The 26,881-nt window shown below is 28.1% G+C and overlaps 3 protein-coding genes across 3 annotated transcripts; 1 reads left to right on the top strand and 2 right to left on the bottom strand.

Annotated features, from left to right (window-relative positions):
• Nucleotides 1-12,072: 12,072 nt before the first annotated feature.
• Nucleotides 12,073-16,180, bottom strand: LOC112684222 (zinc metalloproteinase nas-13-like). Its single transcript, XM_025555606.1, has 6 exons — nt 15,754-16,180; nt 14,931-15,094; nt 14,724-14,865; nt 14,518-14,651; nt 14,159-14,240; nt 12,073-12,217 (listed from the first exon to the last, which is right to left on the bottom strand). The coding sequence occupies exons 1-6, from the start codon at nt 16,106-16,108 to the stop codon at nt 12,132-12,134; spliced, it is 963 nt and encodes a 320-aa protein (XP_025411391.1). The 5' UTR covers nt 16,109-16,180; the 3' UTR covers nt 12,073-12,131.
• A 3,310-nt stretch (nt 16,181-19,490) lies between these two features.
• Nucleotides 19,491-22,791, top strand: LOC112684224 (dihydrolipoyllysine-residue acetyltransferase component of pyruvate dehydrogenase complex-like). Its single transcript, XM_025555608.1, has 11 exons — nt 19,491-19,770; nt 19,841-20,022; nt 20,103-20,268; nt 20,324-20,505; nt 20,586-20,776; nt 20,836-20,990; nt 21,050-21,189; nt 21,250-21,426; nt 21,486-21,670; nt 22,063-22,163; nt 22,493-22,791. The coding sequence occupies exons 1-11, from the start codon at nt 19,644-19,646 to the stop codon at nt 22,657-22,659; spliced, it is 1,773 nt and encodes a 590-aa protein (XP_025411393.1). The 5' UTR covers nt 19,491-19,643; the 3' UTR covers nt 22,660-22,791.
• Nucleotides 22,775-25,886, bottom strand: LOC112684225 (splicing factor 3B subunit 4). Its single transcript, XM_025555609.1, has 5 exons — nt 25,701-25,886; nt 25,239-25,322; nt 25,029-25,174; nt 24,829-24,957; nt 22,775-23,620 (listed from the first exon to the last, which is right to left on the bottom strand). Exons 1-5 carry the CDS (start codon nt 25,732-25,734, stop codon nt 22,895-22,897), a joined length of 1,119 nt encoding a protein of 372 aa, XP_025411394.1. The 5' UTR covers nt 25,735-25,886; the 3' UTR covers nt 22,775-22,894.
• Nucleotides 25,887-26,881: the final 995 nt, after the last annotated feature.

Below are 26,881 nucleotides of genomic sequence, written 5' to 3'. Positions count from 1 at the left end.
AAACCTCGCGCGCGCACGTACCGCACGCCCCGAACCGTCCGTTTACAGTGGTACCAACGAATCACAGTCTCCGCCGTCGCTACCGTTGTCGTCGCGCGCCCGTACGCACTAAAACTGCACAGTACAATATACTGCGTTTGTACGTACCCGTTTTTTTATACGTTTACACGTTACACGCGCGTATCCGTGTGTGCGTGTGTATTACCGTGTACGGTATACATCGTACATTATGCACTAATACCATATTATAAGCCGATGACTATAAAATGTATACCGTAAAACCCTTTTGTTGTTTATCTTCAATTTTATTTTGTGATTTTCGACTCGCCTTGACCCTTTGCTAGTGAGACGATATTGTTATTTGTTATTGTATTAATAATAATTAATTATTAATTAATTAATATTTCACTAATATTCCCTCCACAAATCGTTTATGCTAAACCGTCCGACTGAACTTGCAACATCAAAAATTTCACGGTTTTTTCGAAAACAATATAATTTCCTCGAACATCAACCAGTGATCGAAAACGTACGTTCTCGAAATTTGAAATGCTTTAAAATCGCGTGTATGACCGAAATTCAATTTTAACGATCAACGCGTGCGGGCGTATCGCTTCCGTTGCGGGTACGCGGTAATCAAACTCAAAGCTCACCGACCGACGCTTAGGCGCGAGATACACGTCCCCACTGTTTAAGAGTATAATGTATTGCATATTTGTGTTAAATTATTAACGTTTCAATGACTTCCGTAAAATATATTTAAAGGTATTTTTTGTGCGCATAATGCATACAGCAATTCAATTAAACATACCATTACCGTGACATGTTATTACGAATATTTCAAATTGTAGTTTTCAAATATAGAAGCTGTTAAACTATATGTGCAAAACATACATGTATTTAATATTGTATTAAATATTATTTATATATTCGATTTAACCATCATTGTTGTACGAATTGTCTACAATCCAACTAATTAATTAAAAATAATGTTAAATTTATGGAAAGAATTCATTTAAATCATAGAATATTCACAACACACCGCATAATAATGCATTTCTGTTATCTACAACATAAATTACCAATACAAATATGCTCTTAGTTTTTTGCCAAGAAAAATAATTAGAATCACTTTGTAACATTGGATACTATTTAGTTGATAAATCTAGTTATTTTTCTAGTAATGTCTATAGTTAGTTTATTATTTTCATCAGTTTATTATCTATAATAGTTTTAGTTTGGTTTACAGTACTTACACATTTTATTTGTCTTGCACATAATTCCAAGTTAAATCTTGAAACTACCATAGTTAAAATAAAATTGTACAATGAATATCAGTAGCGCAATCAGGAATTTTTCTTGGGGGGGGGTCTGACAAAATAAACTAATATACAAATAATAAAAAATTATAATATATATATCTAGAATATGATATTAATATACTATTATACGTACCAAGGGGGGTCCAGACCTGGAGTCCACCCCCCTGGTTGCGCCACTGATGAATATAAATAATAAAATAAAATGAATTGTGGTCTATTATAGACCACAATTAATTTTATTTTATTATTATCATAATCCTGAGGCGATTCTGACATCTAGGTCTTTTAAGCTCGTTCTACTTCTAGCAATAATACAATGTTTATAAGAGTGTCAATGAAAGAGTGGTTATTAACATTAAATTTGCAATAGGGAACTTGAAATTATTTTGTAGGTATATTTACTAAAACTGTTATTGTTATATATTCTTAAATATTTCTTATTTCAAAATCTATAGAATCATATGAAAATTGCAAATTATTGAATCCTTGTTTAAAAGTAATGCAATTTAAAAAGATTTCCAAAAAAAGATCTTAAACTAACGAACTACAACCTATATTATTTCGCTATTTTTATTTATATGATTCACCATAAGTTCCAGTGCCGAATTTTCCCCTACATCATTAATCAAGAATATATTGTACAAATAGGAAAAATGTAAAACATAAGCCACTTGCTTCATCCATGATTAACGTTTCATATTTAAATACACTGATAAGTAATATATATAAACATATCAATTACATAAAATCACAAATTGCTATTTTATGAAAGTATAACTTACGCCTACATATGGCTACAAAATTTTTCAACACAAATGGGAAATCATCGCTTGATTTTTTTTTAGTTGTTATAAAAAAAAAATACCACTTTCCTAAGTATGCCAGAGTAGGCTTCCTCTCGCACCGAAATCCTCAAACCTTAAGTACGGCTTTGACAACTGACAAGTTTTCAATTCTCAAAGTCAGTCATTAGTTATATAATGTTGATAAAATATTCATCGCATTTCACAGTTATCTTGATGAAAATATCTTATTTAAGAAAAACTGTTACATTCAGTACAACCACTACACTAGAAAGAATAATTGAGTTCATTGCTATATTAATGTAGATACCAATGTTAATATTTAATTTAATTTATCTGATCCGCCTTTTTATAACATAATAATATAATATTATGCTTCTATAAATTACCTAAATCATCAACTAAATCATCAATCATACCTAAATATTGTGGGGTATTTTCGAGGGGGTCTCTACCTCCTACCCACAAATAAAATTCAAAAGTTATTAATGACTTGTTACGAAGGTACAGAGAAAAAGAAAATTAATCTATTTTATGTGGTTGTGAATAACTTTTTATTTGTATTTATAATATTAATATAATTATTAATTCATACCCTATGTGTATTTTTCTAATATTATAAGCACTTATTTTTAGAAAAATTTAACCACCCCCCTCCTACAAACAGTTTTAAAATACGCCACTGCCTAGATACATGGGTCATCTGAAATCTAAATATTTTTTATGCTTAACAATAAGATTTTCGTTTTTTTTACACAATAATCATGGTACCAGATACATATATTTTAATTTTATCATAACTATTGTTATGATTACATACATAGGTATATTTAGTAAATTATAATGTATAAATTATTAATTAAACAAAACTTTAACGTTTTATTTAATATTATGGCATATTAGTCTGAATAAATATGTTTTCATAAGATATTTTTCTCAGACACTTTCAATTATTTATGATTTGAACTTTTGGAGTCAATTGTAACTGTTATATTATCATAAGATGTTATTGTACAATAATTTAGAATATTTTTTTATTTATTACGAAATATCATTTATTTTTTACCAAATATTTTAGAATAAATTATTTTTAACTTAAGCGACATCAGTTAAAATATGGGCTACTTACTCTTAGACTTTAACTGTAGGGCCCCATTTTCAACTTTTCGGGGGGTTCCCAGGCACACCTAGTACCCCCTCTCCAGTGCACACGCCTTTGACTACATACCTATTTGATTAGTCAAATAAAATCAGCATATTTATGGAATTCATAAAATATCTAAGAAGTATATAAAATCATTCAAATGCATCTTAATTTTTTTTGTCTCATCCATTTGAGTAAGTTATCCGTAAAATTAGTTGTATCTGTATTTAGCTACTGAAAATTTAATAAAACTAACCTGTAATGTTACTAAGTATTTCACGTGATTAATTCTTGAAAATAATTTAGCATAATTTATTTCAACAATGCTAAAATTATAATTAAAATTCAAGCTTATAAATATAATTACAAATAATTGAATCGTTACATACCTATTAAACCATCATTCATAACTTTAGTTGTTTCGACATTATGGTTCAATGGTTATATCTATGTAAAAACCGAGATCATAATACGATACGAATTATATCATTAAAATGGAAATTTACCATGGAGCCGGTTGAAAGAAACAATACATTACACAAATCAGAAGCGTATTTATGGGGTGGGGGTGGGAGGCGATGGGGCCCGGGCCCCCTCCGAAATGAAAAACCCCATTGTTAAAGATTGTTATTTTTAACATGGATATGTCTTAATGCTGGGGGTTTCCGAAAATTTGTCGCAACACTGAATATGTTGCTTATGCAATAATTTAAAATTTTATATTTATAAAATATGTTTATTCTTTTGAGAAAATATGTGTTGAATTTTGAGTGACTCTAATAAAAAATTTGTTTATTACAATGTAATTTTTATACTTTTTAAAAATAATAAATCATTAAAAAAATTGAGTTTCTTATTTCTCTGATGGTATAAAGACAGTCGAGAAGTCTTATAGTGTTAAAGTAATTTTTTTCGTAACAGTGTGCTTCCTCCTTTCCTTTCACCCAAAAATCAAATACATAATCGGCTCCCTCCGAAATGAAAACCTATATACGCCACTGACACAGATAATTTTATTGTATTATTTTGTTAAATATTCGTATTAATTTAAATTCTTACTAATATAAATTACATTTTAACTGTAAATTAATACTTTATAAATATAATAAATTGCTAATCAAGTGTAAGTATTTGTATCAACATTTACCCAATCAGGGTTGTAGCCAAGGGGGGAGCAGGACCATCGTAAGATATTTTTCGCCTTAAAGCGAACATTGTAATGCTGCTCTTAAGATAGTAAATTGAATAGTTACATGAATAATATAGCAATTAAACTTTTTTTATATTAGAATCATTATCATAGCACTGGCCATGCATATCAATTATATTTATCTTCAAATCTGAAAGCATTTTAATTATTCGGTCAGTTAAACCAGCTCCGGTTTTATCAAAAACTTCAATAAATCCAATAAAATGCTCATGTACAACTCCTTTTGAAATACAAAAGTATTGCAATATTATCGACATTTGTACCTTGTGACTAAAGTCATGTTAGGAGTACAATCTAAAATAATGGAATAATACTTTGCATCTCTCACTCAACTTAAAATGTTATTTTTAACTTTTTCACTCATTAAATTAATTAATTAATTTTAAATTTGAGGTTCTAAATAATATACATGTAGGTGTATATTTTGAAATATTTCTACATGCGTTTTCAAAGCATTATCAAATAACAACAACAATTCAATAATTTTCAGAAAATAGCTATTATGCAGAGAATGTATAGTAGAGGATGTTCCACGAATTGAAAGATTTTGTGCAGCCACATTATTATTTTTTCATTAATATTGTTCGGGATCCGGTGCAGAATATTTGGTATTATTTGGTGTAGAATAATTGGTGTTATTTGGTGTAGAATATTCAACAAAATAAATACCAAAGATCAGGAGCGTACCCAAGAATTTTTCATAGGGGGGGGTCCAACATTTTATTTTATTTGATAATGGGAAATTAAAATACGCTATATACTATTATTATACCATTTACTATTAAATCGTTGAGTATTTAGAAATTTCAATGGGGGTCCGGCCCCGAACCACTCCTCTTGGGTACGCCCTTGCCAAAGATCATGACAAAATATATCATGAGAAGATTGTTAAAAATAAAATGAATACCGATAGAATGATAAAATATATTAAAATACACTTTATAGTTAATAAATAATAATAAGATTTTCATATTATTATTTATTAAGTAAACTAAATAGATTAAATTAAGTAGGTATAAACTATAAAGATTAAAGACGAACAATTTGTACGTATTTATGTATGTATTTTTTAATAAACAGTGTTATTCTGTGTACACTATATAAATTAAAACAGTGGTCTTCAATCTTTTTCGACTTGCCGCCTACTTTTCTTATCAAACATTTTTCGCGACCCATATAAATTTCGTTAGCCATGAAAACCAAATAAAAAAGTTAAAATCGTTTAATGTATGCCATTTTAGAAGTGCTTTTATAACTGAATAAGTTAAAATTTATATTTTTTTAGGTATTTAGGAAATATTTAATTTTTATTATAAGAAATGATACCAAAAAATGTATATATTTTGATACACAAAAGAAATGAGTGCGATATTTGTCCTGGACTGTTTTCACACGATATACCTCCACCTCAGCTCAATTTAACACAATGCAATTTATAGATATATGAAATGTAAATGAGGTTTATAAATTAATTTAGGCTATCACTTCAATTAATTGTTCATTCTTTTTTTCTTTTATTTGAAAATTGAGGCTTCAACAGCAAATATTATTAGCTATTAGATGTTAGATTTAAAATTACATTATTACATATGAAATATTTATAAAGGTGAAGTTAGATGTAAATTAAGATTTACTAATATAATATTTGTGGCACTTAATAATGTGACAATTTTCAGAGTTTGTTTTTCGCTAAGTATCTACTTTTATTATGTTGGATGGCATGTTCAGGTCGGTGCGTATTGAGATAAATTGTGTACACTCCTCCACTATGTGTTCGACAGTTAATGATTAGTGGTATGTGTTGGAGTGTATGGTATTGTGAGGATTTTTTCTAATTAAGTATGAGTGTTTGAAAAAAAAGTGTTCATTCTAATCTTTTACAAATTTAAAATAGTATAAAATAGTACGGTTTCCAGTTAATTCGAAAATATTTTTATGCAACATCATATGACATACATTATATAATATATATATATATAAATATGAATTTTTTAAATTTTAAACAGAAAACTTATCGCGACCCAATCTTAAAGCTTACGAGAGCCAAAATTGGACCGCGAACCACTGTTTGAAGACCACTGAATTAGAACACAACACAAGTAAACTACTCTATATAGGTAGAAGAAAAGGTATTGAAGTCAAAGAAAATGTAAGTTGTTTTAAATATACATTATTCAGAATATTAAAAAATTGATGGTCGAAAAGACCGAAGCCACTGATGACGGGTTATATTGGTCGAATATCAAGTACCGAATAGTAAAATAAAATTGATGACTGAATATTAATAAAATACCTACGCCGAATAGCCGAATATAAATTGATCTTAAGGGGGCTAAAGCAGTTACAAATAATCACGTAAAACAGGCCAAAATCTAGACATAACTGTAAAACCTGGGTTTGACGGATTTTAATTTTGAAAACTAATTGAAAATCTTCAACAACTCTACTAAAGCATGTCCGTGGACACTTATCATTATTACAAAAAAATAATGCCATACTTAAATGTATAAAATATCAAAATTCTTATTTTATAAATCGTGGATATTTTATCGAAAAAATTTTAAAAATAAAATCCCCTCAAGTTACTGCCCTCAACCATATCCTAAATAACATAATGACTAATTAATATCCATTTAAAAAATTAAAATCTGTCGAATACAAGTCTCACAATTTTGTCTACCTTATTGGAATTTTCGTCACTTGAGTGCATAGCAAAAATTTGACAAAATCTGAAACATTGACATTTGTTTGCGCGTGCGGAAAAGTACCGGCGTGGCAGGTCGGCAATCCTAATTGAAAATTAACTGTTGGAATAATCGATTACTGGAATATATAAAATAAGGAAACGCCCGTCGACAATGATGAGCACAATATAATAATAATTAATAAATATCGTCCGACATACCTGTTTCGGTACGTTATTATTCTATATCTGAGCCCATGGTAGTGCGCCGACCAAGTTCCAGTAATGTCAGTGTATCTTTAAAAGAACCAATTAGCCCGGTTATCTAACCCATATATCTATGTTTCCTCTTAAGATAAACTTTTGAAATTTATAACACAGATTAATTTCGAGTAGCTTAGGACGTTGTACAAAAATGAACCCTTAATATTGTACCATTTCGAAATGGGAGGATTTAAAAATTTGCAATTTTGTTACTGACTCACTCACTCACTAATTATCAAAATTATAAGAAACTTCCGGTATAGGAAGAAACGTGAAATTTGGCACAAAGGTAGGTTTTACAGTGTAACTAAAGGAAAAAATCTAAAAATTGAATTTTTTTCAAAATTAATTATAACATAAATTAAATTCAAAACCCGCTTTAAAGAGTGTATTTCTAAACGTATGAAGTGGCGCACTTAGCACGAATGAACGTTTTCTTCAAACAGCGTTACGATATGGTAATAAACAGGGTTCGTAAGTTCATGCCCTAAAAAATGCCTAAATAAGCATGCATTTATGCACTTAAAATTGGCAAAATATGCCTTAAAAAGTTAAAAATATGCATTTATATGCACTAAATATCTAAAATTATGCACTTAAAAAATGCTTAAATAAATCATAAATAATTTTTGAAATTACATAAATTATCTATTCAATTTTTTTATTGCTATATTTTATTTTTTTATCTCATAATTAAAAAAAAATAGATTTTAAATACTATTTAAAACTATTCTTGAGCCTTCATGAACTATGTATAATGTACGTCTTTGTCAGTCATTAATTTTAAATCTTAAACTTTTGGAACAAATTTATTCATTAAATGTCCGAATATCAAGAATATAAAAAAAAGAAAAGATAGTACAATTTCTATTTTTAATTTTATATATATTTTCCATTTAGATTTTTGATAGATTCTAATAGAATGTTGTATAATATGCCCGATAAAATAGAAATATGCATAAATATGTCAAATAAACAAAAACATGGCAAATATGCAAAAACATGTAAAATAAGATTTCACATATTTAACCGTGGTACCTTGAAATGGATTTCTGTGTCATCTAGCATTAAATACAAATTTTCAAGATTGATATGCAAATGCATGTACTTACGAGTCCTGGTAATAAGAAATTGTTTGTATTTGACTTATATATATATTTATAAAACATAATAATGTTTTCGTAAATTTATTTTATTGAAATACAAAATATAATATAATTATTTAAATACAGAATATTTTTATAATATTCGTCTGTATATGGATGATAATTTTACGTGATAACGTCATAAGAAAACATTGATCAATGTATGACATAGAACGGATTCCGACCAAGTTCGAAATCATCAGCCGAGCTTATGTACACCAACATCAATTCCCCACTTGTTTAGCTTATGTTATTACCATCCATAAGAGTCAGGGATTAAGTTTGCCAAATGTTTTGTTAGATGTTGGCAACTCAACATTCTCGTGTGGTCAAGCATACGTGACCCTTTCCAGGGTGACGAGTCTCCTGGGAGTTCACTTAATTAATTTTGATCCCTGTCAGGTGAAAGCCAAGGATAGTGCCATTGTTGAATACAACCGTCTAAGAACTTTGTATAGGCCAGACTTAACAGACATTCTATCTAAAAAGTATCGACGACGAAAAATAAAAGACCGTACTTGGCCATTATTGCCTGGTATTGACAACACCTCAAGAGTCCAATTTTTCAGCTCTTCAACAGAAACCCAAATGGTCTTACAAGAGAAAATCTAATACGTATAAAAAAAAAAAAAAAAAATAATAATAACACATCATCCACGATACTGAAGCCCGCTAAATAAAATTATATCCCCAAAAAAACCTAACGGTGAAAAAAGTCCAAGTTCCAAACTCTCTCCCAAAAAAGTCGGCCTATCAACGTATTGAAATCTACATTGTGGCTAAGTCTAGTATTTTTTAATTCATAACCTCACTGCACTCCTACATTAAAAAGCAACACTCCTCTTTTATTTGTGTTGATTAACACTTAGCCAGTTTCTAAATGTGGCATAATACATCAGTATCGAATGTAGATACTCATTTATGATTTACGTGAGTGATGGGGAGAAGAGAACTCAGAAAAAAAAGGTTTAGATTTTTTCTCAAAAAAGACAGCGAATCATAGTAGATAGTAGTATTTACATCGCGGCCAAGTCTAGGTTATACTTCATTCAGAAACTAGCCAAGTGTTAAACAATACAATTAGAAGAAGAGTGTTGCTCTTTAATGTAGGAATGCAGTGAGATTATGAATTAAAAAATACTAGACTTAGCCACAATGTAGATTTCAATACTTTGATAGGCCGACTTTTTCGGGAGGGAGTTTGGAGCTTGGCCATTTTTCACCGTTAGGTTTTTTTGGGAATTTCTTTAATATACTTAGATGAAAAAATTATTGATTTTTAAATAATGTATGTAAACTAATTATCATGATAGGCCATAGTTCCGGGAATACATAAGGCGGCAACTCACGCGGTGAGCTCTGCACGATCCGGTCTTTTTCGGTCTTTGCGTATTGTAATTTTATGTGGTTCGGTCCCTTCTCTAAAAAAAAAAATTGTTTTGGTTTGGTCCGTCTTCAATTCAAATTTGGTCTCGTTCGGTCCGGTCCCGTGATCTTAACTTTATATAATTTTATATATTTATATGACGTAGTAAAATAAAAAATAATTTCATAATATTATATTATTTTAATTTAGATTATAATGTTTTGGGATACAAAAATAGCTCATCACATTTTTATAATAATTATTATAGTCTTGTTTTTGACATAATATTCACCCATTATACAGATCTATAAATATAACGCAGGGACACGAGATAATGAATTTACCTGCATTGTGTTTTCAGTATTATTTCCAAATGTATACAAATAAGAAAAAAAAAACCAAGCAATTATCACAGTAATGATTAATATTTTAGACATTTATATATACCAATTCCGTGGAAATGATAACGACGAAATAATATGAGATAACTATGTCTATATCTCTAAAAATTTTAAATTATACTATTATTAGGTTAGGTTAGGTTAGGTTAGGTTATGTTATTATTATTAGGTACGTGTTATAAAAGTAGTAAGGAATAATAGTTAGTGGCGCAACCGGTGGGGGGGGACCCCAGAGTTTCAATTTTATTTTATCGGGCTGGTCCCGTTCAGTCCTGGTTTTTGTTAAAATGTATCAATCCGGTCCGGTTTAAAAGAAAACGGACCGTGCTGAGCTCTTGCGGCGAATCGTCAGTGCTCGGTGACAAGATAACAAATTTTATAAATTACACACACTAACATTCATTTACTTCTCACACAGCAAGACAGTTCAAATATAAATCCTATATGAAATGCCTAAGTATTACTTCTTAAAACATGTCACGCTCCAGCCACCTTAAAATATTGGACGAATAGGTCAAATATCGAATAACTACAGAGTATTTGGTCCATCCTTACTTTTAATACTTCTTGCTATATTTCTTTGTTTGGCGATCACTAAATACATTAAATCTAACTAGTTGGAGTATTGGTTCCCAAATTGTGCTCCGTGAAGCCTTAGGGCCCCGTAGTTGTTTCTCAAGGGCTTTAACCATAAAAAATGTAATAACGTAACAAATATTGATTGTTAGTTAAAACAACGAGTATATATTTGTACAAGTCTCCGTCAACTCAAATATAATTCACCAATACGTATACAAACAATATTAAAATCCCGGTAAGAAAATATAATTTTTTAATTTTAGATAATACGTATTTCCATTCCAGTTTATTTCCTGGCCAGATATATTATATTAAATGTACACTAACTCGTTTTGAGTTTCCACCTGTATAAATACAAATAATGTGTAGTATGTTTTGTAGAACACAGGTAAATAAAACTTAATACTATATATTTCTTGGGACTCCAATAGAAAATACTGTTTAAAAAAAGGCTCTGCTGCTTAAAATGTTTGGGAATCTCTGACTTGGTGTGTACATGTATATACATGTGTTACACTGTTAGTACTACCAATACAATAATGGTAGTATGAATTACCATAAATAGACGTGCGATTGTGTTATTTTATATATTTATTTCAATCTCATTCAATATTTAACTATATGCATAATAACACAATCACACACGTATTTATGGTAGTACATAACAGTATTACAATAAATTTGATGAGCAATAACACTACTAATTAATTTTATGGTAGACGCATTTATGACCTGATGAATAACATGAAAATAACTATTTTAATGATAATGTGAAGTTAATCACTAGAAAATATTGATTGTTTCTAAAATAATTTTAGTATCATAATTATAGCTTATAATTTGATTTATATTTAAACGTATATCTGTATTTCTATTACCTATTAGGTAAAGTTAAATTGTGAATAAGTAGGTTACACAATCGTTTCTTTTTAAAAATAAATTTCATATATCAAAACATGTACTATATCTAAAAAAAAGTACAATTATAAGTATGAACAATTAAAATTCTTAATTGAACTAAGATTCTTTAACGTCTTCGATCTATATTACATAACAAAAATAATTAAGTCATTTTAACAAATTTATTTTAAGTTACTAAATATTGTGTACATTTTTTTATTCACATAATATTAACAATAAATCAATAACAGTTAATTGATAGAAAAACCAAAGTGTTTATTTTATATATATTTTCTTATTAAATTCCATTTTAATTATTTAAACGGCAACCAACTTTGGACAGCTCCAAACACATTGTTTCCCGTTCCCGAATCCGAATTCGAATCCAAATAATTCGAACCTACATTTTTAAGTGGTAAAAATGAATTAGTATTCAATTTATAAGTATAATTGTTTTATTTTTGTTACATAATTATATCGAGTGTTGAAGCTACAGATAAAGACATATATAGCTTCTTATGCATAACTAGTAAGTATGTGACTAATATTTATTTTTTGTATATTAATAAATAAATCCGTACACTGTTTACACATTTTTTTATTTTACAAATTTTACTGTATCCTATTGTATATTGGGTACCTATATCTTTGCATACAATTATTTATTAGGCCCTTAAAGAATATCACCGATTATTATTATTGATTATTCTTTATATTTAAGGGTTAACAATATTAGAGTGATGATATAAACTATAAAACATGATAGATTTTAATTTTTAATTTTTGGTAAAAAAAACAAAATTATTAACTATTAAAATTAAAATAACAAGCAAATTAATGATATAACATAAATTATAATTTATATGTGTTAATTTGTAAATGATTTTGAGTTATAAGCATTTAAACGATTTTTAATCAATAGTTAATACACTAGAATAATTAATTCAATTAATATAAAAAAGTAAGATAATTTATTTAATCTCATATTGTAGACACACTATACATATTTAATTTAAAATCTGCCAATGTGCCTAATTATAGGTAGTTGATTTTATCGACAATAACAGGTGATAAAAATTATCCCATATATGTCTTTAACTAATATTTATAAAATAATTTATTGTTATCCAAATAATAAGTAATATTTATGTATTTTTGTTTTTACCTATTTTAATCAATGTTGTTTTTGTTATATATACATAACCTATTTGCGTCTCATAGCGACGTACGCATGTGAGATGTGGGCAAGCACAAAGGGTGATGAGGGAAAGCTAGTCACCTTCGAAAGGAAAATATTAAGAAAAATCTATGGTCCCGTAATAAGTGTAGACTTGGGAGTTTTCGAAAGAAGAAAAATGAAGATTTACAAAGACTTTATAATAAACCGAACAATTGCAATTTTTCTTAGTAGAAAAAGACTAGAATAGGTTGGGCATTTGTGGCGTGCATAAGGAAGTCTTATAAGAAAAGTTCTCGGTGGAAATTCGAGTGGAAAAAGACCCATAGGGAGACCACATTATAGATGGTTCGATACGGTGAAGAGAGACTTAACATGAGTGGATCCTACCTATAGCATCAATTTGGCAGTAGATATAATGCAATGGAGAGGAATTATAAAGCGGCATTAGACTTAAATGGTCTGCTTCAAGCCTAAGAAGAAGAAGATATTTTTGTCATATATTGTATAAGTTACAAGAATATAAGCTGACTTATATAATTGAATTTATAATATATATTATTCCAATTTAAAAAAAAAAAACCAGTGACACTATTGACACTTCTTATTTATTATTTTTAGTTACAAAAAAAAAAAAAAAATCAAAATATTATCAGTTATAATTTTAAATTGTTTAAACTGCTAATAAAAAATGTATAAATTGTATAATATGTAATAATAATACATATAAAAACCACTACATAACACCTTATTATATGTCCTTGCAATTATTGGAATTTTTAATATCAATCATCATATTTCATACTATAAAAATAAATCAAACATTTTTAATCCGTCTATATTCTATACATATTTACTACAAATATGGATTAGTACGTAGGTACTAAAAAATAAATATGGGGTTCTTTTTATTTAATAAATATACTTATATTTGTTTTTATTTGTACATATTTATACCTCTATAATATACTAGTATTAAGTATAAATATATTACACAAATGATAAATTTCTTTGTTTTTAAACAATTTAGTTTATATTCATAAGAAAATGTAAAATACATTTAACGTCAAAAAAAGATAAAACCATGTGCTACTAATATCGAAGATTGTATTGTATAAGTATGTATTATTTAGTCGCTAGATGAAGAAGAGTGCTGTCTCTTACTTTTGCAGTTGTACATCTTCTGTATCTTTTGAATATCTTTTCTACTCAAACCTTCCCTCTGGCCCATTGAAACTCCTTGTGACTAAATAATACAAGAAACAAAAATATAAGAAAATAATGTAAATTCATTATTACATATTATATGTATCTATATACTCTTAATATGTTTTATACTATAAAAATAATAAACTCTCAATAATATAACAGTTAAGGAGAGTTGATATTATATATATCATCAAAAATATATATCAAGATAATTTATTTAATAAAAAATGGAATTATACCATAAAATAGGTTTATTAACTATGAAATATTGAGAGTTTATATATATTCTAATCAGACAATTATTTAAAAAATACCTTGGGATCGATTGTAGGTTGACCATTTTTAGAAAAAGCGTTTGCCGAATAATGCATAACGCTACGGTAATCATATCCTATACCTTGATTGTCAATCAATGAACTTTGAGCTTTTTCAAAATTATTTTCTCTTCCTGAAAATGTATGAATATTTAAAATAATTAAATTCTATGAAATAAAAAACCAACTAATTCTTATAATCTAACCTGACTGAATGTTGCCGTAGTTGACTGTCACGTACTTATCTCTGTCTGGTCTATTTTGTTCATGCATGAACCCAGCAGCATGAAGCATTTCGTGTATTACCGTTCCTTTTTTAGACAAACATCCTGGACTTTGTAAATTTACCTATATACATTTTGCGCGGATGCAATATTAATAATAATAAATATATATTTTTAGTCAATTTATACTTCTTGTCTTCCGCCAATTTTACCCACTGATGACCAACATCCTGTGTTACCATTAGTAAAATAAATGTAATCGGTGTCAGAAGATGTTCTCGGGGTGAACTTTAGGCATGTAAGCTTTTTGTAATCATCAATTGCACTCAATATCATTTGTCTATCATTGGCTCCTATAAATACAAGAAATCATACAGACCCATATTTTGTCATTTAAATCGTTTAAAATTTAAATATAAAAAGTTTACATTATAATTCACTATCGTGTGATACAGTATAATTTAGAAGTAAATATAAAAATGTTAAGGATCAGTTCCCATTAAAAAGTGTAATAATTTATAACACATTTCTTTGATATTTTTTCCTCGGACATTATAGGGTTTCAAACATCAATTAGAGCAAGAGAAATTCAAAAAAGTATTTGTATTTGTGTACACATAATTCCATATAAACAAATTTTAAAAAATTAATATATTTCCTATATTTTATGGGTTATTTACTTTACCGAATTTTAAAATAATAATGTAGATAATTCTTAGAGTATTTAAGCTTGATTTCGTGGTACCTATGCATCGGCATAATTTAAAATTGATATCGTGTGTTATAGGTACACAAATTATAAAATAATATAATAAAAATATATTGTCAATCACAATTTTTTTCGAAATAAATGTATACCTATTAACTATTATAAATATTATAAAGGGGGCAAAATAATAATATATTTCTCATTTAATTTAAATTCTATTCATCGTCAATAGTCATATAATATAAATATAAAATATATTTTTTATACTACTATAATACTATTAAGTTATTAATTTTAATTTACCAAAATACGGGCTTATTTCATAAGGAATGACGCCTTTGGGCCATCTGGAGGATGTGGCTTTCAATCCATTTCTTGAATTTCCTATAGGATGCAATATGTCACCCTCAGCATACTCGCCCATTTCTTCCGGATTTAATTGACTGGTTTCTTTCCATTTCGACACGGCTTCGCCCGACTTGATGTCCGGAGTGCCGAAAATTGCAGTTCCTAAATGAACTAAGCCATTGAACAGGTCCGATTCGCCACCGTTGTCCTGCACTTCATTTTCTTCCTCTTCCGCTCTTAAATTCACGGGCTGCGTCATCACCAATGGCAAACATATCGTTACAAACCACAAAAACAATTTCATGTTCATTTTTCGAGCCGACGAACAAATGTAAATGTTTATCTTGTTTTGCAACGACTTTAACACTACGACGTTTGATGCTTGAGCTTGATGTTTTTATACTGTATATAGGACAGAGTTAATTAGCTAAGATAATATTCAATGGGTCCGATTAAGGTAACAAGCCACCGTGTACAATGTTTTCTATTATGTATACTTAAAATTCGTACGGAAATTGAGGTGATAACGTAACAAGACAACACGATACTTTTCAAAGAAACGGACTACACCACTTAGTAAATCGTTTAGACCGTTCTGAGGTTTAAAATAAAGATCCCTTTATTTAGATAAAAATGCGTTTAATTAGGACGTTTTCGTGTAAAATGGTGTTACAATACAAGTGCATAATTATGTACTTATATAATAGGAACCAACACAACACAAAGAGTTCTTGGAATATAACACTTGGTGTTATAAATTGGGTAAGTCTATCTGATGACCATATAGAAAACAAAACAAATCAAACCATAAAATGTGAATAGTAATTACTGAATTAAAAATGTATTCACATACAAATTAGTTATAAAAGTATTTATTTATTTATTTTTTTTTAATTAAAAATACTTAGATTTACATTGAATTTGATATCATTAAATATTATCAGTTTTTAGATCATTTTTAATTTCATTAGACTTCTGTAATTTAACTTTAGTGAATTTTAAATTATTCTGAAGATAAACTCAATATTAACAATGTATATCTGCGTATTTAGAATTATTAAAATCTATAAAATTCATGAATTATATTTATGATTATTACAATTTGTTTACAGTATTGAACATTTTTTCTTACCCGAGATTGTAGTTAATTATCTTGATTTTTGTTTTTATATCTAGATAGTTATTAATTATTCGTTAAGCATGTGGATAAAGTTTAAAATATGAATAACGAATAGTGGCGTTTAAATACAGGTGTACATAAGGAAGTTGAATGATGAGCTTTGGAGATGGTCGGTGGTCTTCATCATCAGCCACGTTTTTGTCAATTTCACTTGGTACTGACTTTTAAAAAGCGATTAGTTTATTGACTAGGCTTTTTTGTTTTTGCCTTATAACGGTTATTACTTTATTTATAGCTTCTGTCTTCTGCACCACTCATTAAAATATTTATTTTGTTTCATTGTACAAGAAATTAATTCATGAAAAACCGAAAGATGGATAGGTGAACTTTACAAAACATATTTATGTGTACCCAGCATTTGTATATGATCTTAATTTTGAAAGACCAAAGTAGAATTAATAAATGTTATAAATTGTATCAAGTTACCTACTATTTTGAATAAAGTATAACTTGAATTATACTATCATCCCATCGAATATTTAATGAATATTATTAATTACCAATCGACTGCAGATCGCAATTGTCTTCAACACACATGTTTACATTTTATAGATAAAGCAAACTTTAGGATGACCATCACTTTGACCAGTTAAATATCTACCACGATGGCATAATAATTATCATAGTCTTGTTATAAACAGGACCGTAATACATTTTAACTTGTATATCCTATTGCAATTGGACCGAAAGTGGACATACACATATATTACTACAGTAGTTAATCCTTTTTTTCAGATCTAGTCCCGTTTTTTTTATTTTACTGTAAGATTGTGTAAATAGTTATAAGGTTTAATTATCTTTTAATATGTACAGAGCTCAATATTATAATATATTTGACACCTTGAGCCTCGACTCTAAATTATAGATATTGTCCTGTCAATGGATAATATTTCAAATTTATTTAAACGTTTTTTACATTGACATATTTTATAATTAAGAGTATTTGACTATTTTACACCAGTTGCATAAATAATAAATATAAATAGTAGTTCTGTCATGGATAATATGATATTAGGTGTAAAATCCATACTAATAAATACATATATGTACTATATATGTACCTATATATAGGTATATCAGACAAACATTACTTTTCCATCTGCTAATTTTATTTCTATTAGAAACTCACGGTCTACATAAATTAATTTAATTAATAATAAGTATAAAGAGAATAAGACACAAATCATAAATAATATTTAAGAGGTTATAAAATTAAAATTTACTTTGCAAAACCTTTCTTATTTTTTGATTTAAAGATATAATATATATTTTAAACGCCCTAAATAGTAATATATAGGGAACGGATTTATAGGCAAATGCATATATGTATTTACAATATTTCTAGTAAATTCTTACCGGGGGGTAAAACTTTCCTACGATAATATTACCGGGAGTAACGATAAGTTAGGATAATTTTACCGGGGGTAAAATATGGCTAGGAAAATCTTACTCGCCCTGGTAATATTTTCCAGGGGTATGATTTGCCTGTTACTCCGATATTATAGCCAAAAATAAAATTATATACTAGTATGCAATAAACGAGTATATATACAAATTATATTAATATAGATATACTCAAATGATAGAGTTGAACACTTGAATTTGGCGGAATTACGAAACCAATCAGTCAGTGCAAGCATTCGTGCATATATTTTTGCGTATAAAATTGTCGCAGTTTTTGAGTCTTAGGATTTTTTTTTATTATTTGTTTACAGATATACGTAAACAAGAATAAAGATATTTTTAAAATCAATGGTTCAATTTTGTATTACAATATTTGTGAAATTTTTACATAATTAAAAAAAAATATATTTTTGATTTTATTTTAAGTGCATATTTTATACCATATTACAGCATTTTTGGAAAGATATTTTGATGATCTTTGGTGCTTATAAATCCGTTCCCTTATAATAATACTAATAATACTCCTCTTAAAACGGATTTATAAGATTGTACTCGATTAAATTGTTTAAAATGAGTAATGAGAAATTAAATTTCTTATAAATTTATAAATTTTTGATGTAACAAATGTAGTTCAAATTATTTTTCTGTTAAAAAAATATAAAATAATTTTTAAAAACATTGACAAGCGTTTATAAATGGGCTTGCCATTATTTCCGATTTATACGGAACAATCCCGGTATCCTGGCCGATCATTCAGTTTGTACCGGTTAATGGAAACTGAGAGAAAATAACATTTAATATTGTAGTATTTAATAATTAAACATAGAATAATATTGTATATTATATGATTATACTATGGTTATCTAATTAGTATGGTTACATACAATAATAACATATTTTTGCATTTGCTAATAAATATTTAAATTACAAAATTATATATGTACTTATTTTTGTTTCCCTATGAACTTCACATAAAAAAAGAAAGGTTATTCAACTTGATGTTTTGGTTTAGAGATTTCAAATTTCTGCAACCATACTAATCATCGATAAAATGTATTAACATTTTCTTATCAAATTTTGAATGATTTTCTTATCAGTTATTACTGTATCGTCGAATACAGTTTGAACTCTTCAATGTCAAATTTTTAATTTAGTCAATACTTTGTTAATTTTGGCAATAAAATCCTACTAACTGTATGTACATCCAAGATTCAAATTTTGTTAAATATCCGTTGAATCAAAAAATTTAATTTAGTTCGAAATGGCTAGTTCATTATTTCGTTCTGCCCTTAAAGGAGGATTACCTAAACATTATTTGAGAAAAACATTACGTACTTCGTTCGATTTGGAAAGGATATTATGTATTCACACATCTTCATTTTTAAACGGTAATACAGTTTTATCTTTTGCTTTGTAAAGCACCTGTAAATATAAAGAAAATTTGTTTTATGATTTCAGTAAAAGGTCAAAGCATAAATATGCCATCTCTATCACCAACTATGACTGAAGGCAATATAGTAAAATGGTTAAAAAAAGAAGGTGACACTATAACACCAGGTGATGTACTTTGTGAAATTCAAACAGATAAAGCTGTTATGGCTTTTGAAACAGAAGAAGAAGGAATATTAGCTAAAATATTGGTATGATAAATATTGCTTAGTAGTTTAATAAAAATTATTTTGATTAATTGAAGGGTTTTATAATTTTTACTTTTCTACAGGTTCCCGAGGATGCCAAAGAAATAAAAGTAGGTTCTTTAATTGCACTTATGGTTGCTGAAGGAGAAGATTGGAAAAGTGTTGAAGTTCCAGCAGCTGGAGATACTGTACCTGCTTCAAATGTTAAAGAAGAAACTAAAGAATCAGAACAGCCTACTGGAGGAAATAGTAATGATATATATATTTATAATTTTCAATTATTTTATTAATTATAACTATTAAGCACCAGGAATAGAACTCCACATGCCATCATTATCACCAACCATGTCTGAAGGTACAATTATAAAATGGCATAAGCAACCTGGAGATAAAATTTCTCCAGGAGATGTTTTATGTGACATTCAAACAGATAAAGCAGTTATGTCTTTTGAAACTGAAGAAGAAGGAATTTTAGCAAAAATCTTGGTATTTTAATATTTATATTTTTATGAAAATATATTTATATATTTATGAAACAATATTTTTAACTACCAATTGTATTCAAGTTGGGTGATGATAGTAAAGAAGTCAAAGTTGGTGATTTGATTGCTCTAATGGTAGCTGAAGGCGAAGACTGGAATGATGTTCAAGTACCTGGGAAAAAAGTAGTCCAATCTCCAGTGACAAAAGTAGATGATGTTCAGAAACCTAAAGCTGAAGCTAAGACAACATCAGAATCTATAGATAGACACTCATAGTAAATATTGTAAACTTTTATCTCTTGAGGTGATTGTTTTTTTAAATTTTATTTTGCAGCGATGGATATAGTCCAGCTGTAAGGTCTCTTCTGGAATTATATGCTCTTGATGGTTCAAAGATTGAAGGAACTGGAAAACAAGGGAAACTTCTTAAGGGTGATGTTCTAAAATATGTTACCCAAAATAATCTAACTATCAAGCCCCCGAGAACAGGTTGGTTGTGTTATTTGATTAATGTGTATCATGTGTAGCATAAATTTCATCCTTTATAGTACCTTTACCTGGAGAATCAGTCACATCAAAATCAGTTACACAAATATCAGTGTCAAGACCTGAAAAAGGACTAGGTTATGTTGACATACCATTAACTGGCATGCGATTAACAATTGCTAAAAGATTAACTGAATCTAAAGTAAATAAAATTTAACTATGCAATTTGTATATAATTAATTTGTTTGTTTAATATATTCAGACGATGATTCCTCATGCCTATGGAACAATTGAAAGTAATATTGATGCATTATTAGGATTACGGAAACAGTTACAATCAGCTGGTGTTAAAGTTTCAGTTAATGATTTTATTATTAAAGCAGTTGCTATTGCACTTAAACAATGTCCACTGGTTAACTGTCATTATATTAAAGATCAAGTAATTATTTATTAATGTTTAAATTTTTAATTTTTTACAACTTTGTATTTTTTCTTCAGGTTGTCTTACAACAAACATCTGATATTTCTGTAGCAGTCGCTACTGATTCAGGTCTTATAACTCCAATTGTCACCAATGCTGATGGAAAAGAATTGGATGAAATTTCAGCAGAAATTAAAGAATTGGCAGGACGTGCCCGTATTGGTAAACTACAGCTTCATGAATTCCAGGGAGGCAGTTTTACGTAAGTTAATAATTTGTTGGGTCCTTCCTAAAAGCTTAAGACTTAGTAAATCTGCATTCTGTCGAACCCATTTTGTATTGTCATCTTTAATTTTAGAGTAAATTTACCAATTATCAAATTTAAAGGCAAGAATATTACCTTTAATATTTTATATAAAAATAACTTTTTTTAAAATTAAAAAAAATCTTAAAAAATTTAAGTCATCGCACAATGTTTTTCCATTTAAACTTAATAATTGATTAGATAACTCTATTATTTAAGTCAACTACATAAAATTAGCTTGACTGAATGCAGATTTAATATGTTGTAAGATTCTAAGAGAGAGACACCACATATAAATAAAACATTCTCATAATAGTTACTAAATTAAGATATGAATTTATTTTTATTAGGATATCCAACCTTGGAATGTTTGACATCACAGAATTTAGTGCTATTATAAATCCTCCACAATGTGGTATATTAGCAATTGGAAGTGGACGACCTATTATTGGTGAGTTTTTTCTTTTTATAAAAAATATATATATAAATTATTTCAAGTTAAATACTTTTTTAAAGTGATTACTCAAGTGTATTCATTTTTATCATTAAATTATTTACTATATTCAATCATAAAAAAAAAACCTTTAAATTTGATTTAAGAATATATATGCATTTTAATTTTAATGTTCTCATCATCAATACCAAACAATAACATCTTTTCTTGGTAATAATGATAACACTAGTTAAAACACCTGTATTTATGTAAATTATCATTATTTTAATAATGAATTCAGTTTCTTTCATATTAAGAACTTAACATGTATTTTATTTATGTTGTAGCATTAAATGGTAAACCACAGACATTTATGACAGCCACATTATCATATGATGCACGTGCAATTAGTGAGTCTGCTGCGTCTGATTTCTTAGAAACTTTCCAAGGTTTACTACAAGCTCCAGCATCACTTTTATTGTCGTCAGCTAACAAAAAACGTGTTTTAAATTAAATTTATATGTATACATAATATTTTTGTTAAGTTTTTAGCTTCTGCTTTCTCAATGATTTGTTATATTTAAAAAAGATCAATTAAATATGAATGAAACTACAAGTTATACCTTTCATTTTCAAGTATAAAAGATATTTGCATTATTATTTAGTGGTCTTACATTCAGATAAAATATGATAGTTACATTATTTGTATAATAATTATAAATAAACATACATTTTTGGACTTAAAAATATTATGCTGATGCAGGAGGAGGTGGTGGTGGAATACTTGGTTTCCAATTCATAGGCATCATATTATTTGGTTGCATGGGTGGTGGTGGTGGCATGGGAGGTCCACTGCTCATAGTCATTGGTGGTGGCGGTGGTGGCATCATATGACCTTGCATATGAGATGGTAAAGCAGGATGTGAAGGTGGTAAAGGAGGTGGCATCTGTGCTTGTTGTGATGGAGGAGGAGGAGGAGGAGGTGGTACAAAACCTCCATGAAATCCTGGTGGTGCAAAACTGTTGAAACTTGGAGGAGGTGGTGGTGGTGGTGGTTGGTATGTAGGAGGTTGAGGAGGCGCCTGTTGATTTTGCCAAGGCATAATGCGTGGTGGAGGAGCCATTTGATGTTGTGTCATCATAGTCATAGGCACTTGCATAGAAGGTTGCATAATAGGTGGCGGAGGGACTGGCATTTGATGCATCATTGGCATTTGTGTCGGAGGTGCGTCTGCAAACAATTGATGAGGACGATCTGCTTGACTAAGTGGATTTTGAGCAGCTAGTAATCTCTCAGCAGCAGATCCATGTCGCTCCCCTTTGACATCCTTTTTAAATGCATATGATATAGAAACAGCTCTGTTGCATAAATGTTGACCATTCATAGCTTCTATAGCAGCATCAGATGCTTCAAAACTAGCATAATTGATAAATGCAAATCCTTTTGAATTGCCCGTGTCAGGATCTCTCATTATCTAATATGAAAAAATTATGCAATTTTAAAAAAATAAAAAAATATAAGTGATTTAAATTTATAATCAAGTGTAGTTATTTAAAATAAGATCAATCCTCTAAAATTGCCGTGAAGATTACTTATGCTATTTTTCATATTACTTTTGACCAAGATAAATACATAAAAACTAGAGTGAAATCCTCCAATTTAAATCTATAATTAAGAATATGTGTAAATATACAGTAACTAGAAAATTATTAAATTTATAAAATTAAAATAAAATAAAATAATTAATATTTTCACAAAAATTAATATTTAAAATTTTTGTAAATCTGATAATATTTTAAGCCATATATAACCAACCATATAATACATATAATAATTAGGGCTCATAAATTCATTCATTAAAAAAAGCATTAATAAGCAAGCAATAATGGACTAACATTTGAAAAAAATATTTGTATCTCATTTAGCATTTTTTTTGATGTAGCATAAAAAACATGTAAATGCATGAACTTACAAGCCCTTATAATAATATTTAAAAAATAAGCTGAACAAAGGTCTCATATGTGAACTGGTAAACTAAACTGTTAATTTTTTTTTCTTTTATTTTACACACTAAAAAAAAATGAGTAAACTCAGATTTTCCAAACAATTTGAATAAAATAATAAAAAATTACATGAAACGTAACATAAAAGATTAACATATAAAATTAAATTATCATGGTCATTAAATTTAATAAGTTAATAAAAAATAGATAATTTAATTTTAAATAAGACAATAAGAATTTAAATAAGTCTCGTTTACATAGAAATTTAAGTATAAAGTAAACTGATTTTATTCCATAAAAAATTAATAAAATCTTTAATTTTTGGATTTTTAAAAAATGAGCATTCAAAGTGTCATGTAAAACTCTTGAGATTAGAACTCTCAATATTAAATTATTCAAATATACAGTTTTCCAAACTTTATAAACTCATCATAATTGAAAAACAAATAACTCTCCCTATTCATAAGTCTAATATTTAATTAAAATAATTACCTATATTACAAAAAGTTAGTTTATTGGGTGTATAATAATATAATATAATGTTCAGAAAATAATATCCAAATCTAATTACACTTAAAACAAATTATATTAAATTACTTATACTGATCTAAAATCTAAAACAACCTATAAAATCAAAACAAAATTTAATAGAAATATCTATAAAATTAAAGAGTATTACCTTTGGGGTTTGTAGAATAACACCAAAAGCAGAGAATGTGTCATATAATAATTTTTCATCTACTTCAGAATCCAAATTACCAATAAATACATTTGCACCAACATCCAAGTTCTTTTGATGAGCTGATGCCTGAAGTTCATGAAAAAAATGTGAATCATCAGTAAAGTTATTTGCAAAAAGGTTAAACTAAAAAATTATACCTTATTAACACGTATTGGTTTCCCATACAATTTAATCATGTTCATTATTTTAATAGCATAATCAGCATCGTCTTCAGCAAGAAATTCAACAAAACCATAACCTTGATGTGATTGGGTTACTCTATCTTTTGGCATGTGAACATTAACTAAAGAATAACAATAAATTAATTTAAATTAATATTAAGCTGGTATTGCTAATATTTATCTTACCAACTGGACCAGCTTGAACAAACAACTCCCACATAAGAGTATCAGACACTTTTTCATCCAGACCACCAACATAAATTGTAGCGTCTGAAATATTAATTGTATTATGTAGTAGACCATTAATTATAAGAATATGATAAAAATGTTTCAAATTATGCTTAATGATTGCATGAAATACTATTTTCCTACACATGGAATATATTACATTGTTATTAAATAATATTCATAATTAAAATATACTTAGATCAGAAAAATAAAATATTAACAGAGGTAGTACTATAACGTTAATATTATATTATGTTTTAGTACAAAGTATGCAATAATAAGCAAATAAAATGCGTTTGAAATAGTTCACTGAGCTAAACGGATATTTCTGAGACATGAGTGTCGCTATTTATGCTAACAAATTTTGTAGAATCCAGTATATGTGAAGAAATAATTTTTATTTTTTTTTTAATCGAGTACCTTGATTTCTTTCAGCTATGGGTCCTGCTGCCATGGTGCTGCTTCAGTGGTTGACGAAAATTAAACAAACGCAAAGGTGCCGGCTGCCGGCAAAATATGATAACTTTATAAAAATTATAGTTCAATTATCTTTTTGCATTGTAGGTGAGTACCGTAACTCGTAAGCGACATGGAAAACAAACCAACGCGGTTGATAATTGATGATAACACGAAAATTAGATACTGGCACAGTGCAACCATAATGAAATAAGATTTTAAACGTACAAATACAGTTGAAATGTAATTCAAAATAAGCTTATGTGTTGGTGATGGTAAACTACTATTTTTTTTTTTATAACATCTGATAATGCTATTGCTATTTTAAAATAGCAGTGATAAAAAGCAGCTATTGCTATTTTGTAATAATAACAAAAATTAAGACCATTTAAGGGCGTATTTTAGAGAGATGATGGGACAATGTCCTCCCCCTAAATCTATATTTTGTATGCAAACATTCTAAAAAATCATTAATCCTATTTTATCATTCGCCAAGAAGTGGCATGGTGAAAAATCGAGTCACTTTATCCCTCCTAGAATAAAATCTTAATACACCCCTAACTGAACTAGCAAATATTTAAATTGTTTTATGAATTCATTTTATTCCAAATTCAAATTCCATTTTATTTTCACAAACTCATATGACAGTTCCAAAACAATAACAAATTAAAAAATGCTTATTTCGCACTAATTTACTTTTAATAGTATTGAATTTCTATTTAAATGCTCAATTAGTAAGAAATTTCTATTTTCTGGCATAACTGAAACGAGTTTATTAATAATTCCTTTTTCTTTATTGAGGTTAATTCCTATATGTTGGGTAATTTTTTTAGGAGCATATGTTTAAATATTTTTCAAAAATTTTTTTTATAAGAAGCAGGGCTGGATTTGATAGAGGGTTTTAAGGGTAATTGCCTCAGGCAGCAGATGTTTGGGGGCATTCGGATGCCGAAACACTTTAAAAATTTATTGTTATTTTGACCTTCGGTTTAAGAAATATTATGAAAAAATTATCAACTTGAAAAAAAAATATAGGTTTATATTTATATAATTTGGTCTATAAAATGAGTACAAGATGTTAAGTGGCATCAGTATGGGATTGGGACATCCAGCGAATGCACAGATATATTAGTATGTAGGCTTTG

This window comes from Sipha flava, unplaced genomic scaffold, assembly GCF_003268045.1.
Source record: "Sipha flava isolate LNK unplaced genomic scaffold, YSA_version1 246_pilon_pilon, whole genome shotgun sequence".
Lineage (NCBI taxonomy): Eukaryota > Metazoa > Arthropoda > Insecta > Hemiptera > Aphididae > Sipha > Sipha flava.
This window is presented reverse-complemented; position numbering and strand designations above follow the sequence as displayed.

Coding starts and splice junctions, on each gene's coding strand:
- LOC112684225 (XM_025555609.1), bottom strand. CDS start 25,734: ATGGCAGCAGGACCCATAGCTGAAAGAAATCAAG. Junction 25,175..25,238: donor TGTTCAAGCTGGTCCAGTTG/GTAAGATAAATA, acceptor GTTATTCTTTAG/TTAATGTTCACATGCCAAAA. Junction 24,958..25,028: donor AACCAATACGTGTTAATAAG/GTATAATTTTTT, acceptor CATGAACTTCAG/GCATCAGCTCATCAAAAGAA.
- LOC112684224 (XM_025555608.1), top strand. CDS start 19,644: ATGGCTAGTTCATTATTTCGTTCTGCCCTTAAAGGAGGATTACCTAAA. Junction 19,771..19,840: donor CACATCTTCATTTTTAAACG/GTAATACAGTTT, acceptor TTATGATTTCAG/TAAAAGGTCAAAGCATAAAT. Junction 20,269..20,323: donor ACAGCCTACTGGAGGAAATA/GTAATGATATAT, acceptor ATAACTATTAAG/CACCAGGAATAGAACTCCAC.
- LOC112684222 (XM_025555606.1), bottom strand. CDS start 16,108: ATGAACATGAAATTGTTTTTGTGGTTTGTAACGATATGTTTGCCATTG. Junction 14,866..14,930: donor AAATTGGCGGAAGACAAGAA/GTATAAATTGAC, acceptor AAATGTATATAG/GTAAATTTACAAAGTCCAGG. Junction 14,652..14,723: donor CTACGGCAACATTCAGTCAG/GTTAGATTATAA, acceptor ATACATTTTCAG/GAAGAGAAAATAATTTTGAA.